Source organism: Acanthochromis polyacanthus, chromosome 1 (assembly GCF_021347895.1).
Source record: "Acanthochromis polyacanthus isolate Apoly-LR-REF ecotype Palm Island chromosome 1, KAUST_Apoly_ChrSc, whole genome shotgun sequence".
NCBI classification, from domain to species: Eukaryota; Metazoa; Chordata; class Actinopteri; family Pomacentridae; genus Acanthochromis; species Acanthochromis polyacanthus.
The window spans coordinates 6,673,419-6,688,383 of NC_067113.1; the positions used below are offsets into that span (position 1 = coordinate 6,673,419).

Here is a 14,965-nt window from a genome sequence, read left to right on the forward strand (position 1 = left end):
TTCTGGTTCAACTGCATCGTCTGGACAGATGGCCTCAGATTATCTTCAAGCAGCCCTTGATATGATACAGAATTCATAACTGAATCAATAACTAGAGGCTGCCCAGTCGTGAGGCAACAATGCAACTCCAAACTATACGATTTACTTCACAATCTTTTATAGTTGGTTTGTAGCTTTGACTCCCCTGTCCAGATCACATTATTAAAAGGTGATGTTGTTTTATGTTCATTGGCAAACTGTAGCTTTGTTTTATTGTTCTATTGCTAATCTCCTACGAAATATGTAGGTGAAATTTGTCTGGCCTCTTTCTGATGGTAGACATGTCCACTTTGACGATTACCACTGCAGAGTTGCCTGTACATTCTGGGATGAAACCTTAGGGTTCTTGGAGACTTCTTTTCATTAAATGGTTGGATTGAATTTTGCTAGGGTGCCTAGTCTTGAACAATCTGGCAGCTGTGTGAAATCTACACCACTTGGAGATGATTTTCCTCACAATGGAATGGTTTATTTCAAATCATTTTAAATACTTAGCCAGACGCAAAAGCATCCTCACCCTTTTTTGTAAAGACCTTGAAGAGAATTCCTTATATCTTGGCAGAATGACACCACACACTTGAATTGCAAAGAGAACAGCAGGCTTTGTCAGAGGTTTAAACAAGACAGGTTCCACCCATCACCCCTGAAGGTGTTTCTAATGATTGACACCTAATTTGAAAGCCCTGATTCTGATTTGATGTTATGATGAATGTTTACTTACTTTTCCCTTGTGCCTGATCTGTTTGTATATGTGATCATTGGACATAGTTATTTTTTATGTGGTTCTATGGGATTGGGTTTGTTTTATATTATTGTTATGTTATAGGAATACATTTTAAAGATCCTAGTACCTTGAAAGTCCTGCTTTTAATCTGATACAATAAGAGTAACCTCTTTGGGTGAAAAACCAACACCTCTGCATCAGAGTAAAAAAAGGTATGTAATGTTAGCCTAGCCATGCTAGATCCCATGTTTCTGATGGCACAAGGGTCTAGGGAAGCTCGACAGGGAGGGAGGCGGGCTAAAAGGTTGTCTATCAAATCCCTCTGCAGCAATTGGGTAGGTATACAACCAGTCAACGCAACGAATAGACTGACGTGGTTCCGAGAGCACCGGCGGATTGTGTGGCTAAGTCTCATTAGCTTCCCAACCAGCGGAGCCGCGGAGCCAACTGGTATATTAAGGATTTGCCATATCCCGTCGGCATAAGTCCAAATACGTCTTTCTTCTCAATGAAACACTTAAGTGCCGTCCTTTGTTTATCTTTCAAGTTGAATTTTAGCTTCAAATCTTTAAGGGCTGTGGCCAAAGCCGAGTCGAAAGATAACTGTTCATTGTGCGCCGGTTGTTTCTGTCAGAATCGTCACGCCTCTGTCGTCACTTCGTTACGCCCGCCTTCTGACTCTACACTTCATGGTGATTGGTCCGGCCAGTTTTAGGAGAATCCAGCCTCGAGCCTTATGGAGGGTAACTAGACCCACCCTGGCAGAGAATTAAATTCGTTGCCGTGGGTTGTCTAGCGCGGCTAGGCTAATGTAATGTGCCTTTTTCTCCCAATGATTGCGTGACTTTAGATTATATGGGATTTTTTTAAAACACTGAAGGCACTCTCTAAATGAAAAGGCTATGTTATCACTCCGCCAAGGAATGCGGTGGAGTTATGTGACAATCGGCATTGGTTTGTCTGTCTGTTAGCAACTAGGGCTCAACCCGAATATCCGGAATATCCGAATATTCGTTCGCTACGGCACTATCCAGATATTAATTTTGGTATCCGAATATTCGCCCACCCCACCCCCCCCGCCCCCCGTCTCTGCCGCCGCACCGCCGCACGAACCACACGAACGGATCCAAATATTCGGGCCGTCGCTTTTCTAGTTCATTCATGTGGTTTTGTTTTGCAAAGGCCAAAACCGACCAAGACCGCATTAACCATTACTTCCACTGTTGCTAAATTGTTGTCCAAAAGCTAGTGATATACACTGTCCTGCTTCTTTATGTACTTATGAGAACACCAAATATATACTAGTCCACAACAGAAAATAACCCCAAATAAATGCACTATTTCCTTCTGTTTAACATTTTCTCAAACAGTTAAGGAATTTACTTGAATATTTCCACTCACCGTGGAACTGTAGCTGTTCATACTTTTACAGTTGAACGTATCCTTTGGACCCCTTGTGTATGCTGAAACCTTCAATCCATCATTTCCTATAGACAGAAGTTAAAGGTTTTTGCATTTTGAATCCATTTTTAAAGATTTACTTTTTCAGAAGGATCTAATGGGTTTGGAGATGAATGGCACAGACTGTGTTGGGAAGTTGGAAACTTTTAAGAGACAGACTTTATTCAAGGATCCCTGCATGTGAAATTGATTGAGCGCTTGGCCTCTGCACTCTGTTTGTGTGGAGAACAAAATAAGTACAATTTTGCAGCGGCTCCAAGCTGCAGGCAACAGAATAACTTGAATGCAATAATAAAAACAGAATGCTTTTTAAAACCATGCTATTAAGCACATAAAGCTATTATTGCAATTGACATGCCATCAATTGATGCTGTTACTCTCAGCAGCTCTTTTTAGTATAAAATTTGGTCATTTTTATGGTAGTGAAACCATTACGCTTCCATGACAAGTAGCTTTGGTCTACTTAGTGGTCAGTACAGGAAGATATGCCTTGCTTTGTAAAGTTCTATCGTCCTTTAGGTGATGATGATCAAAAGAAATATAAGAATGAGAAGCATTTAAAAAAAAAAAATTCAGAAAGAAGACAGGCTAGAATTGAAGACAGAGATACTTCCTTTTACGTAAATCAGACGCATCACATTTGAAAGATCTCGCACTTGTCTTGGAAACCAAAGTGATGGAAACTGAGGTGCAATTGAGTTGAGACAGAGAGAGAGGAGTCGGAAAGAGCCCGGTGTCACTTTTCTGTGATCTGGCCTTGGCTCACGTGGGTATACATACAGTACAGTATGAGTCTGTGTGTTGAAAAAGAGACAGAGACATTATTTCCACTTTTACTCGTGAGCAGCCCAGCATCCACCTCAAAGCGCCAGGTGGCCAAAGCCCTGCGCAAACCCACGCAGCTGCTCTCTTATGTGCCCACGCAAACACACACACACACACATGCACACACACACACACACATGCACACACACACACACACACACACGCAGCAACTAGGCACACACTTTTGCACAACAGACTTTGATGTCACCAACGCTGAACATATATTTCCCTCAGACACACACACACACTTGCATGAGGCTTTATTTTGTACACAGAGATATCAGAATTAATCGCTTCGTCAAGCTGGGCTTATCCTCACACATACACAGAAATCATGGTATTAGATGCATTAATGCTCTCTGCTCATGAATATGCATTAGACAGTGATGTGCAACACGTACAGAGGATTACTTCTGACAAACACTCTCGCTCTCTCTTGCTCTCTTGTGCTCCTTAACACACAGAAAGGGTCACAACTCATCTCACCCACACACTGACACACATATATACATTTATATGTATACCCCATGTGGAATGATTTCCACATGCACACTCCTGCAGGGGTTACACCGCGCTTCAGAATGCTGTAGGATATGAGGTCTTTCCACCAGGGCTTTATTTTTCCAGGGAACGCTAACTGAATTGTTTAAAAAGTGCCTTTTTATAGAAGCTTATCCACTTGAGCTTTGATTGCGAGAACAATCATCAGCGGTAGCTTGGTCGCCTTTATTCCCATTGAAAGTTTAATTAAGGTATTGCCAGATCTTGGCAGTCAGGCTCAGAAATGGAAAAGAAACATCAATTGTAAAACATGTCACTGAGGGACAATGTCAAAAATTGTATCCTTTTGAATGTGAGCTGACAGCTATAACTGGGTGCATTGTTGAGAACAATTCCATTTTTTAAGCCTTGTAAATGATTGCATGTTATGCTGAGTGTCCTGTAGATTATGATGTTTGACACTGTGGGTAATAAAACGGATCACTGCTTGGTTTCTTGTTACAGTGAAGACGATATTTAACCCAGCGCCGGCCATTCCTGACTTGGATCCAGATTTCTACAAAGTCTCTGATGTGTTCTGCTGTAATGAGTCTGAGGTGATGAATCACACACACCCGTACAGACACACATGCAAACAGTATTTATCACAGCAGCATTTATGCTTCCTCACACAATACCTCTCAACACTCACATTTATGAGGCCAAGAGGAAACTGAAAGTAGTTGTACACAGCAAAATTGAAGAAACTGAATTTACCAGCTCCCTGGCCTCGCCATACACATACAATATGCAGTTTGAAATTATAATGAGGGCAGATATGGCAATAACATCAACATTCTTAAAGGTTTTTGGTAAAAATGCGTTGTCAATTTTCCACAAAAGTTAGGAAAAGAAGACTTCTCATTTTTAATTTTGCTCTCTAAATGACTGTCAGTAGCAGATTTATTAAGTGTAGCTAACTAACTAATTAAAGCTAGGCTATGTAATGTAGGCCAGAGGTATTGTCCTATTCATCAAGTGCTTTGATACTGAAAAGGAAAAATCTGTTATCTGTGGCAATCACAGGCCTGTAAAAACCTATCAAGTTCAGTACACTTGAATGACTGAATGACCAACCTGCCTGTCTCACTATGTACCTGCACACATCGAAGTCTTCTACAATCCTTGGTAGACACTTTCCTGGAGACAGCAAGCAGATAACAGCAGGGTGGCAGGCACAATGGATCCACATTTTAATGTTCCACTGAAACTTGCAAGATCGTGCACTGCTAGAACCTGCCAGAGTATCATGTTTGTTTGTGTATTTGTGCGTCTTTCAGTGCTCTTTATTTCACCGTATTTATCTTAGGTTTGTATACACACGCGGACAAAATTGTTGGTACCCCTCAGTTAAAGAAGGAAAAACCCACAATTCTCACTGAAATCACTTGAAACTCACAAAAGTAACAATAAATAAAAATTTATTGAAAATTAAATAATCAAAAACAGCCATTACTTTTGAATTGTTGATTAACATAATTATTTAAAAAAACAAACTAATGAAACAGGCCTGGACAAAAATGATGGTACCTCTATAAAAGATTGAAAACTATTTGACCAGAGTGACATGATTAACTCAGGTGTGTCATTTAATTGACATCACAGGTGTTTCCAAACTCATAATCAGTCAGTCTGCCTATTTAAAGGGAGACAAGTAGTCACCCTGCTGTTTGGTGAAAAGGTGTGTACCACACTGAACATGGACAACAGAAAGCGAAGGAGAGAATTGTCCCAGGACATCCGAAAAAAAATGATAGACAAACATCTTAAAGGTAAAGGCTATAAGACCATCTCTAAACAGCTTGAAGTTCCTGTGACAACAGTGGCTCATATTATTCAGAAGTTCAAGACCCACGGGACAGTAGCCAACCTCCCTGGACGTGGCCGCAAGAGGAAAATTGATGACAAATTGAAGAGACGGATCGTTGGAATTGTATCCAAAGAGCCCAGAGCAACCTCCAAAGAAATTAAAGGTGAACTCCAAGGCCAAGGTACATCAGTGTCAGATCGCACCATTCGTCGTTGTTTGAGCCAAAGTGGACTTCATGGGAGACGACCAAGGAGGACACCACTGCTGAAAAAAACTCATAAAAAAGCGAGACTGGAATTTGCAAAAATGCATGTTGACAAGCCACAAAGCTTCTGGGAGAATGTCCTTTGGACAGATGAGACCAAACTGGAGCTTTTTGGTAAGGCACATCAACTCTATGTTCATAGACTCAAAAACCAAGCATACGAAGAAAAGAACACTGTCCCTACGGTGAAACATGGAGGAGGCTCAGTAATGTTTTGGGGCTGCTTTGCTGCATCTGGCACAGGGTGTCTTGAAAGTGTGCAAGGTACGATGAAATCTGAAGACTATCAAGGCATTCTGGAGAGAAATGTGCTGCCGAGTGTCAGAAAGCTTGGTCTCAGTCGCAGGTCATGGGTCTTCCAACAGGACAACGATCCAAAACACACAGCCAAAAACACCCAAGAATGGCTGAGAGAAAAGCGTTGGACTATTCTAAAGTGGCCTTCTATGAGCCCAGATCTGAATCCCATTGAACATATGTGGAAGGAGCTGAAACATGCCATTTGGAGAAGACACCCATCAAACCTGAGACAACTGGAGCTGTTTGCTCATGACGAGTGGGCCAAAATACCTGTTGACAGCTGCGGAACGCTCATTGACAAATACAGAAATCGTTTAATTGCAGTGATTGCCTCAAAAGGTTGTGCAAAAAAATATTAAGTTATGGGTACCATCATTTTTGTCCAGCCCTATTTCATTAGTTTGTTTTTTTAAATAATTATGTTAATCAACAATTCAAAAGTAATGGCTGTTTTTGATTATTTAATTTTCAATACATTTTTATTTATTGTTACTTTTGTGAGTTTCAAGTGATTTCAGTGAGAATTGTGGGTTTTTCCTTCTTTAACTGAGGGGTACCAACAATTTTGTCCACGTGTGTATATTGGTTGTATGAAAAGTTTTGCAAATTTGGAGGTTAATTGGTTCCTTTCCGCTGTCTCCCACTGCTTGCTCATAGAGAATCCAAAGGGAACGTTGGATTGTTGGGTTCTATGTTTAGTATTTGTAAGGTCTTTATTTTGCTATGCTGCGGGCTATGAGATGACATATGTTGTGAAGTGACGCTACATCATTAATCTTGAATAGTTCATTTGTGTGTTTTTAGACATGAGGTAATTTTATGGCGTTGCATTCACCTGTGCCCTTTCTTATGGATTAGTTATTTATTAGTACTCAGACAGTGCACTTTAATGCATTTTGGAGGGCTGACTGTGGCAATGACAGGCGGGGGTGGGATTTTTGGGGTTTTTTGCTTTCAAAATCTAGCTTACTCGTACTTTTCTACAGTCTTGTATATTGTAGCTTTATGGTAAAATAGCCCTATGGATACCATCAAACTCATTGTAGGCAGATCTTATCATCCAGGAATCATCTTGGTAAATGGGCAAAGAGCCATAATGGCAATTTGATAGGTCACTGGGACATAAAAGGTAGATGTCTGGAATCACCAGTTAACTGTGATCAAAAAATTAAAAACATGTTGTTAACTTAGACTCCAAAAGTAGGGTTTAAAGGCATTTTTCCCACAGGTTATACTTCTACTACACTTGCGTTCAGTTCACAACCCTGCACTTGCATCAGTGCAACAACACAGTTGGTTGGATGTTTTCCAGTTCAGCTGTTACAAAGGCTTGAGTAGCTTTATGAGGAGGAGAGGCAGGACATATGTCTTACTGACTCCATGTTTTGGGATTACAGAATTCTCCCATATATTTGGGATTCTTTTGGTTTTGCACAGTAGCTTGGTGCTTAGTACTTTCACCTTGCAACTGGAATATCCCTGGTTTACGTCCCGGCCTTTCCAAGATCTTTCTGCATGGAGTTTCCATGTTCTCCCTATACATGTTTGGGTTTTCTCCAGGTGCTTCAGCTTCCTCCCACAGTTCAAAACCATGCTCATTTGGTAGCTCTAAATTGTCCATAGGTGTGAATGTTAGTTGATAGTTGATTGTTTGTCTCTATGTGTAGCCCTGTGATAGACTGGTGACCTCTCCACAGTGTCCCCTGCCTTCACCCTAAGTTAGGTGTGATAGACTCCAGCTCCACCAAGACCCTAGTGAGGATAAGATATGTATATATAATGGATGGATGGATGGATGGATTCTTTTGGTGGCGAGTCTCTCCTTCCCTCTCTAGCTGACTTTGTTGCTTCCACCTGATTCTTTTTGAAACAAGTGTACCATAAAATCAGGGTTAAAATAAGCACTTTATGACTACATACAAGTCACTGAGTAAAAAAAACTCAACCTCGAAGTCCCAAGGAAAAAGTTGTATTAGTTGATGATTTACTGGTATAAAAGTCAGGTAATGGACGATCCAAATTATTTTTTATTTTACTTCTCTTTTCATTGCTTGATTTTTTCCAATTTAAGAAATGTGTCATCTTACTGTCTACATTGTTTGGACATCGTATGTTATAGAGCCCTGTGAATCCATGTCTTTCACCTGTCACACATTACAGTCCTTTTTTTGTATCATCGGACAAAAAAATCAGTTTAGTACAACACTTAGAATTCAAGTGATCTGAAAGGAAACTAAACTTTTGCACTTCCTACTGTTTACAAGGCTTTAGAAACCGTGACAGAAGAATTTAGCCAATCACTGGGCTTTTCATCAACAAATGAAGTATTATATAAATAGTGCAATTGGTTAGACATAGTAATTTCAGTAATGACAGGGAATTTAATTCCTGGTGAACTCAAACATTTATTTATTATTATTATTTTGCCTTTTTGTGATTTGTGCCTGCTCAAGCTGCAGCGCACTGACTTAGTTAAAAGAGCTTTTATTTATGCTGCACCTTCTGCCTAAAATCTTTTGTGAATTGATTTAAAATGTTAAAGCCTGATTCCTCTTTAGGAATTGAAGTCACTGCTGTACAATATGAATACACTTCTCAAGGGCTATCTTCAACAAGGATTTTGAAACATTACTTGGAGCCTCACAAGCTAATGCAATGAGTTCATGCTGCGTGCCTTGGTCTTGAATGTAACGCTTGGTTGGTGGTAAGCAAGGTTGCTGGGTGTGCCGCCTTCTGTTAGAGCAGACAAACACTTGGTTGTGTCCATTCCTTCCACTTTTGCTCTGCTGTTTTTGGTTTTGCAAAGGCTAGAAGAAAAGCAAGACACCCTCCTCATGCAAACAGCTTACTGATGATCATCGAATTCAACAGATGTTCGGAATCATTGGAAGACAGGAAAGAGTGACTGGTTTGAGATGTTATCAGCTACCACACATACGCACAACTTTTCACAGTGATTCAACTGCACCTCCTGGGTCATGACCCCCACCAGCACATCAATAACCCTACTGCAGCCTTTTAGCTGTACATGTACACTCTCTGGCATGAAGAGGATAATATGTATGTCTTCACTCTTTCACAGTAAAACCTATGTCATGGAATCTTATGTCTTGACTGTCAGGTGATGACAGATGAGCAACAGGGGCAGGGATAGATGGGAATGGTAGTAAAAACAACAGGGCAGATGTGCTCTTTGGCTGAGTTAGTCACCTCCCCTCCAGGGATAAAGTGGATGTGAATTTGACTGGGAGTCTTTATTTGATGTGGTGGTGCAGGGCGGAGAAACGCTGTAGCCAGGTGTGGGAACATGAAAGGGAGAGTTGACGATAGCGTTACATGTCTTCTCTCTTTTTTCAAGGATGTCAGGTCATGGAGGTACAGTCATGTTGTATATTATGCAGTATGTCGGGGTGGAAAGAGCACCAAAGTATCCCACCCAGGGACAGGTATTTGTACTGAGTTGAAATTTTATTTAAGTGGAAGTAAATTTTTAAAAAGGAAATGAAAAAGAACTGCTATACGTATTAGTATTTTGATTAAAAAGCATTTTTACTTAGAGACATGACATTTTTTACGATTAAGTTCAAAAGGACAATATTTTAAAGTCTGCTTTGTGAAAGCACACGTTATTGAGAGGCTTACATTGTTAATATCAAGACCATCGTGAACCATAATGCAGGAATTTAATTACATCAGCTCATCTTTTTAACCCAACAATATTCACTACCATTCAAAAGTTTGTGCTCACCCAGGTAATTTCATGTTTTCCATGAAAACTCACACATTTATTCATGTACTAACATAATTGCACAAGGGTTTTTCTTATCATCAATTAGCCTTTCAACACCATTAGCTAACACAATGTAGCATTAGAACACAGGAGTGATGGTTGCTGGAAATGTTCCTCTGTACCACTATGCCCTGTATAAACAATAACTGAAACAACTAAAAATTGTAGCTAAGCTAAAGGCAAGGGTTATGTAAACAGAATCTTATCTACTACTATTAAAAACAGTCTTTTCTGACCAAATAAATCAAAAAGTACTGCAATACTGCAATGTATTCTGTTGACTTTTTGTGATTTGTTTTAATCCTCACTATTATACACACACACACACACACACACACACACACACACACACACATATATATATATATATATATATGTGTTAATAATTTATAATAAAGCTACATAAAATAGAGGGGACATTCCATTAAAAATCAGCCGTTTCCTGCTAGAATTGTCATTTACCGCATTAACAATGTCTAGACTTTGTTTCTGATTCATTTAATGTGATCTTCATTGCAAAAAAATAAAAAATAAATCTTTCAAAAATAAGGACATTTCTAAGTGACCCCAAACTTTTGAACAGTACTCTAAGTTTTGTTCATTTTTAATTAATTGAACTGAAAATGTGTAGTTTCTCTTGCAAACTGCAATTTATAAACAAATGAGAGTTCAGTCAAGAAACAAAACAAGCACATTAGCCGAGTGTCTATCAGGCATTATTGGAGAGATAAAACCCAAAAGAAAGAAGAAAACTATGTGCTTGTGTTAAATTTAAGACATTTTTTAATCTGTACTTCAGAATTTACTTATTGACCTCTACAAATGCTTTATTCTTTTTAAGCAATCATTTTACAGGAATAAAGCAATGAAGTACTTTTTAGTTGCTTTTTTCCCCACTGAAGTTTTGTTTTTTTTACAAGTTTATTATCAGTGCTATGGGGCTCATCTGGATAATTTATTTGGGGATTAGTCACAGTACTGTAATAAAATATAATTTAAAAATTATATAATATAAATTATATCTATTTTTTATTTTAGTTTTTGTAGTCATTTTCTCCAGATTACTTTTATTCCTTTAAATCTTGTTCCCGCAAATAATTTATATTGTTACATGATTTTAAATTATGTCTATAATCGTAAGGCAAGTAAGAAAATGTAAGAAAACGTTGCAATGTGAAAGGCCTCATCGTTATCCACAACCCCCCTAATTAGGATAATAATTCTAAGCTTCTAAATATCCTTATGTGAAATAAAGTTACTAATCTATTGAATAAGAATGAGAAATTCCATCAGTGAGGAAAGATACTGCAACATAATAAAACAAACAAGCAAACAAAAAAAGATCTAACTAAAAGTTAAATTGTAACTACATCAGATTATTGTAATGACAGCACATTTGTTCTAGCCTTCGTGCCTGAACATATACTTTCTCGCAAATACACCCACCTTGTCAACAGATTTATACTGCATATGCTTTAAAAAATTGGTGTTCACTTGTGTTTGAACACGTGCATACACACACACACACACATGCACGCACACACACACTGCAAGAGAGACGTAATTCAACTCTCTCATATTCTTGTACACAGAGGGAGGTAGATTGATTCCCTGCCCTGGTGTGAAGCTGATGACTAACAAAACAGCTCTTTTCTCTTTTGGCATCCGACAGCACCGGGGTGGCTGCGGGCTCTAAAAGCACCGATACACTCTGCGGTTTATTTTTGAACTGTCCAAGGTCATTGTTCACTCTGACAGATCACAAAAGCGGGTGTGGGGGGGGGGGGGGGGGGGGGTATGTGGAGGGGCTGGGGGGTCCTCAGTCCCCTGTTCAGCACTAGTGTCAGTGACGTCTTGACCTGCCCATGTGGGGTTATCACTGGCGCACATTGAGTACAGGTGTGGGCAGGCATTAGTCACTTTGTGGGGACCTAAACCTGCTTAAAAAGTCACATTATTGAGACTCATCTGCCTTACGGGGACAGAAAACAAGTCCCCATCATATAAATCAAGTCAAATCACATTTTAAGGTGGAGATGTGTTTTGGGGTTAGGGTAAGGTTAGTAGATCATAGCAGTAAGTAAATATGGTCAAGGTTAGAGTAAGCCTCCAGGAAATGAATGTAAGTCAATGTAATGTCCTCTGAACTAATGGAAAGACTATTCTGTGTGTGTGTGTGTGTGTGTGTGTGTGTGTGTGTGTGTGTGTGTGTGTGTGTGTGTGTGTGTGTGTGTGTGTGTGTGTGGTCTCACTGTACCAGGCTCAGGGGTAGGAGGGGTGAAAGGAAGGCTTAAGGATGACAAAGTGCAGGCACTCTTTGATCCTCAGCCCACATACTACGCTGAAGTGCTTTATAGAGAGGGGGATTATCTTTGATGTCCACCTGAGGACCTCCTGTGCCAAAATTGATCCACATTTCTATCACCCACATCTCACACACACTTTCACAGGAGCATGATACGAAAACATGAAGTTTGTTTTTAATGCGTGTATGTTTTTCCAAACTGCTGGTCCTTTCAGAGCACACTCATTTTAAATCTATAAATGCAGCAGAAAATTAGAGGGCAAGGTCAACCTAAAACAAATGTGTTGTCTCTGTGTGTGTCCCTAGTTTATTAGGAACAAAAATGAAATCTCTTTGATTCCCCACATGTGGTTTTTATTTAACAAAACTGATCCTTTAAAACTTTTTGCTTTGTTTTTGACCTGCTTTAATTAGAAGAATTTTAAATCCTTATGAAAAATTTCATAACAGTATTTAATTAGAGCAGTGCATTCATAAATTGTTGATGTAACCAACCAAACAAGATAGTGCGTAACAAGAGAAAATATGTGTAAATATATGTATAGTTAAAATATCACAAATGACCCATTTGCCTCACAATCTGTATGGCGGTAAAGGAGGAAGAATCCTCCTAGTAATACCAGCGAAATCCTTCTACCAGCACTGACAGTTAATCTATAGATATAGTGTGCACAGAAAATGAATCTTTATTGTGGACCACCACAATGTCAAAATAAGACATACAAGAGAAAGCAAACCCGAAAAAATATTTTGTACATTACTAAGGTAATGATGATACTATTTTTTGTGGGTGTGTAGGTGTACATGTGTATGTACGGCTGTTCCTGTAAATCTGTATGCACTTGTATGTAAGCACTGACACAGGAGAGAGGTACAGAAAATGAAATAATGCATTAATAGTAAACTACAAAATCTACAATTTAAATTTGCAAAACTCTAAACACCAAATGTCACAGTAAGTACCAGAACAGCAATATACTCTTATTACTTTATGTGTTAAACATCAATTTTAATTATTGTTGCTTTCTGAAATATATTTATGAAAATGTATTGGTCAAGTGGCAACATAACATTACACACACACACACACACACACATACATATATATGCATATATTTGTTTGCAGCAATTCCATATGTATTTTTTATAGTTTTGATGTCTTCAGTATAAATGTATAAAATAGTTAAAAACCATTAAATGAAAAAATGTGCCCACACTGTTGCCTGCTAGTCTGCTATACACACACACACACACACACACACACACACACACACACACACACACACACACACACACACACAATTCAATTCAATTCAATTTTATTTATATAGCGTCAATTACAGTCAACTCGTCTCAAGACGCTTTACAGAACCCAAATGCCTGACCCCCAGAGCAAGCCCAAAGGCGACAGTGGCAAGGAAAAACACCCTTTTAACAGGGAAGAAACCTCGAGCAGAACCCGGCTCTATATAGGGGGGACCCATCTGCCTGCTGGCCGGGCGGGTTGAGAAGGACAGAAGAGGGCAAGGGGGAGGGATGGGAGAAGAGGGAGGGGTGGGAAAGCAAGGAAAACACAACACACATTTGGATACATGCATGACAGGATATGTGACACAAAGTATAAGCTAACATTGAAAACTGACTCATAATTTACTCTTATGATGTATGGCTCTGACATTAAACATACTCCATATATAGCTAGCAGTAAAATTCAAACAGTATGTAAGTTAGCATAACAGTATAGTGAAGGCAATGCAGAGTTGACTGGTGGAAAAAGGGAGTTGGAAGCAGAGGGCTGGAGGAAGGTCAGCAGCAGCATCCCACAGTGGACATGGTGGAGACTGGACCAGCTGGTGGAACATCAACCGCAGATCTGAAGTATCCAGCTCTGGGACCAGGGACACTCGGAGAAATAGCACAGGGGGAAACAGAGTGAATGTACTGCAATAACGGTATACATATTAAATGTAAAGGTAGATAGAGAAGGGCTCAGTGCGTCAAGAAAAGTCCCCCAGCAGCCTATAGGCCTATAGCAGCATGACTAGAGGCAGAACGAAGGGACGTCCAAGAGGGAGTCAGCTGTGCAAATGAAGACACAAGCTGAACCCCTGTGGGTCACCCAGTCAGCCCCAACTATAAGAGTTGTCAAAAAGGAACGTTGTAAGCCTGGTCTTAAAAATAGAGAGGGTGTCTGCCTCCCGAACCCAAACTGGGAGCAGGTTCCACAGGAGAGGCGCCTGATAACTGAAGGCTCTGCCTCCCATTCTACTTTTAGAAATTCTAGGAACAACAAGTAAGCCTGCAGCTTGAGAGCGAAGAGTTCTACTAGGATAATAAGGTACTATCAGATCTTTAAGATATGATGGAGATTGGTTATTAAGAGCTTTATATGTCAGAAGAAGGATTTTAAATTCTATTCTGGATTTAACAGGAAGCCAGTGAAGAGAAGCAAGTATAGGGGAAATATGATCTCTTTTGCTAACTCCTGTCAGTACTCTCGCAGCAGCGTTTTGGATCAACTGTAGCTGTTTGAGAGAGCTATTTGGACAACCCGATAATAAGGAATTGCAATAGTCAAGCCTGGAAGTAACAAAAGCATGAACTAATTTTTCTGCATCACTCTGAGACAGAATGTTCCTGATTTTTACAATATTACGCAGGTGAAAAAAGGAAGTCCTACAGACTTGCTTTATGTGTGAGTTAAAGGACATGTCCTGGTCAAAAATAACTCCAAGATTCCTCACAGTAGTACTGGAGGCCAATGTGATGCCATCCAGAGTAACTATTTGCTTTGAAAGCGAGTTTCTAAGATGTTTGGGGCCAAATACAATGACTTCAGTTTTGTCTGAATTTAGCAGTAGGAAGTTAAAAGTCATCCAGGTTTTAATGTCCTTAAGACAATCTTG

The 14,965-nt window shown here is 39.6% G+C and overlaps 1 protein-coding gene across 2 annotated transcripts in view; it reads left to right on the forward strand.

Annotated features, from left to right (window-relative positions):
* The window catches only part of rbks (ribokinase), a 52,059-nt gene that overhangs the window by 24,079 nt on the left and 13,015 nt on the right, over positions 1-14,965 (forward strand). For both annotated transcript variants that reach the window (XM_051948322.1, XM_022210646.2), the window contains exon 7: positions 4,055-4,146. In XM_051948322.1, the coding sequence (XP_051804282.1) occupies positions 4,055-4,146 (92 nt within the window). The remainder of the gene's footprint in view (positions 1-4,054; positions 4,147-14,965) is intronic.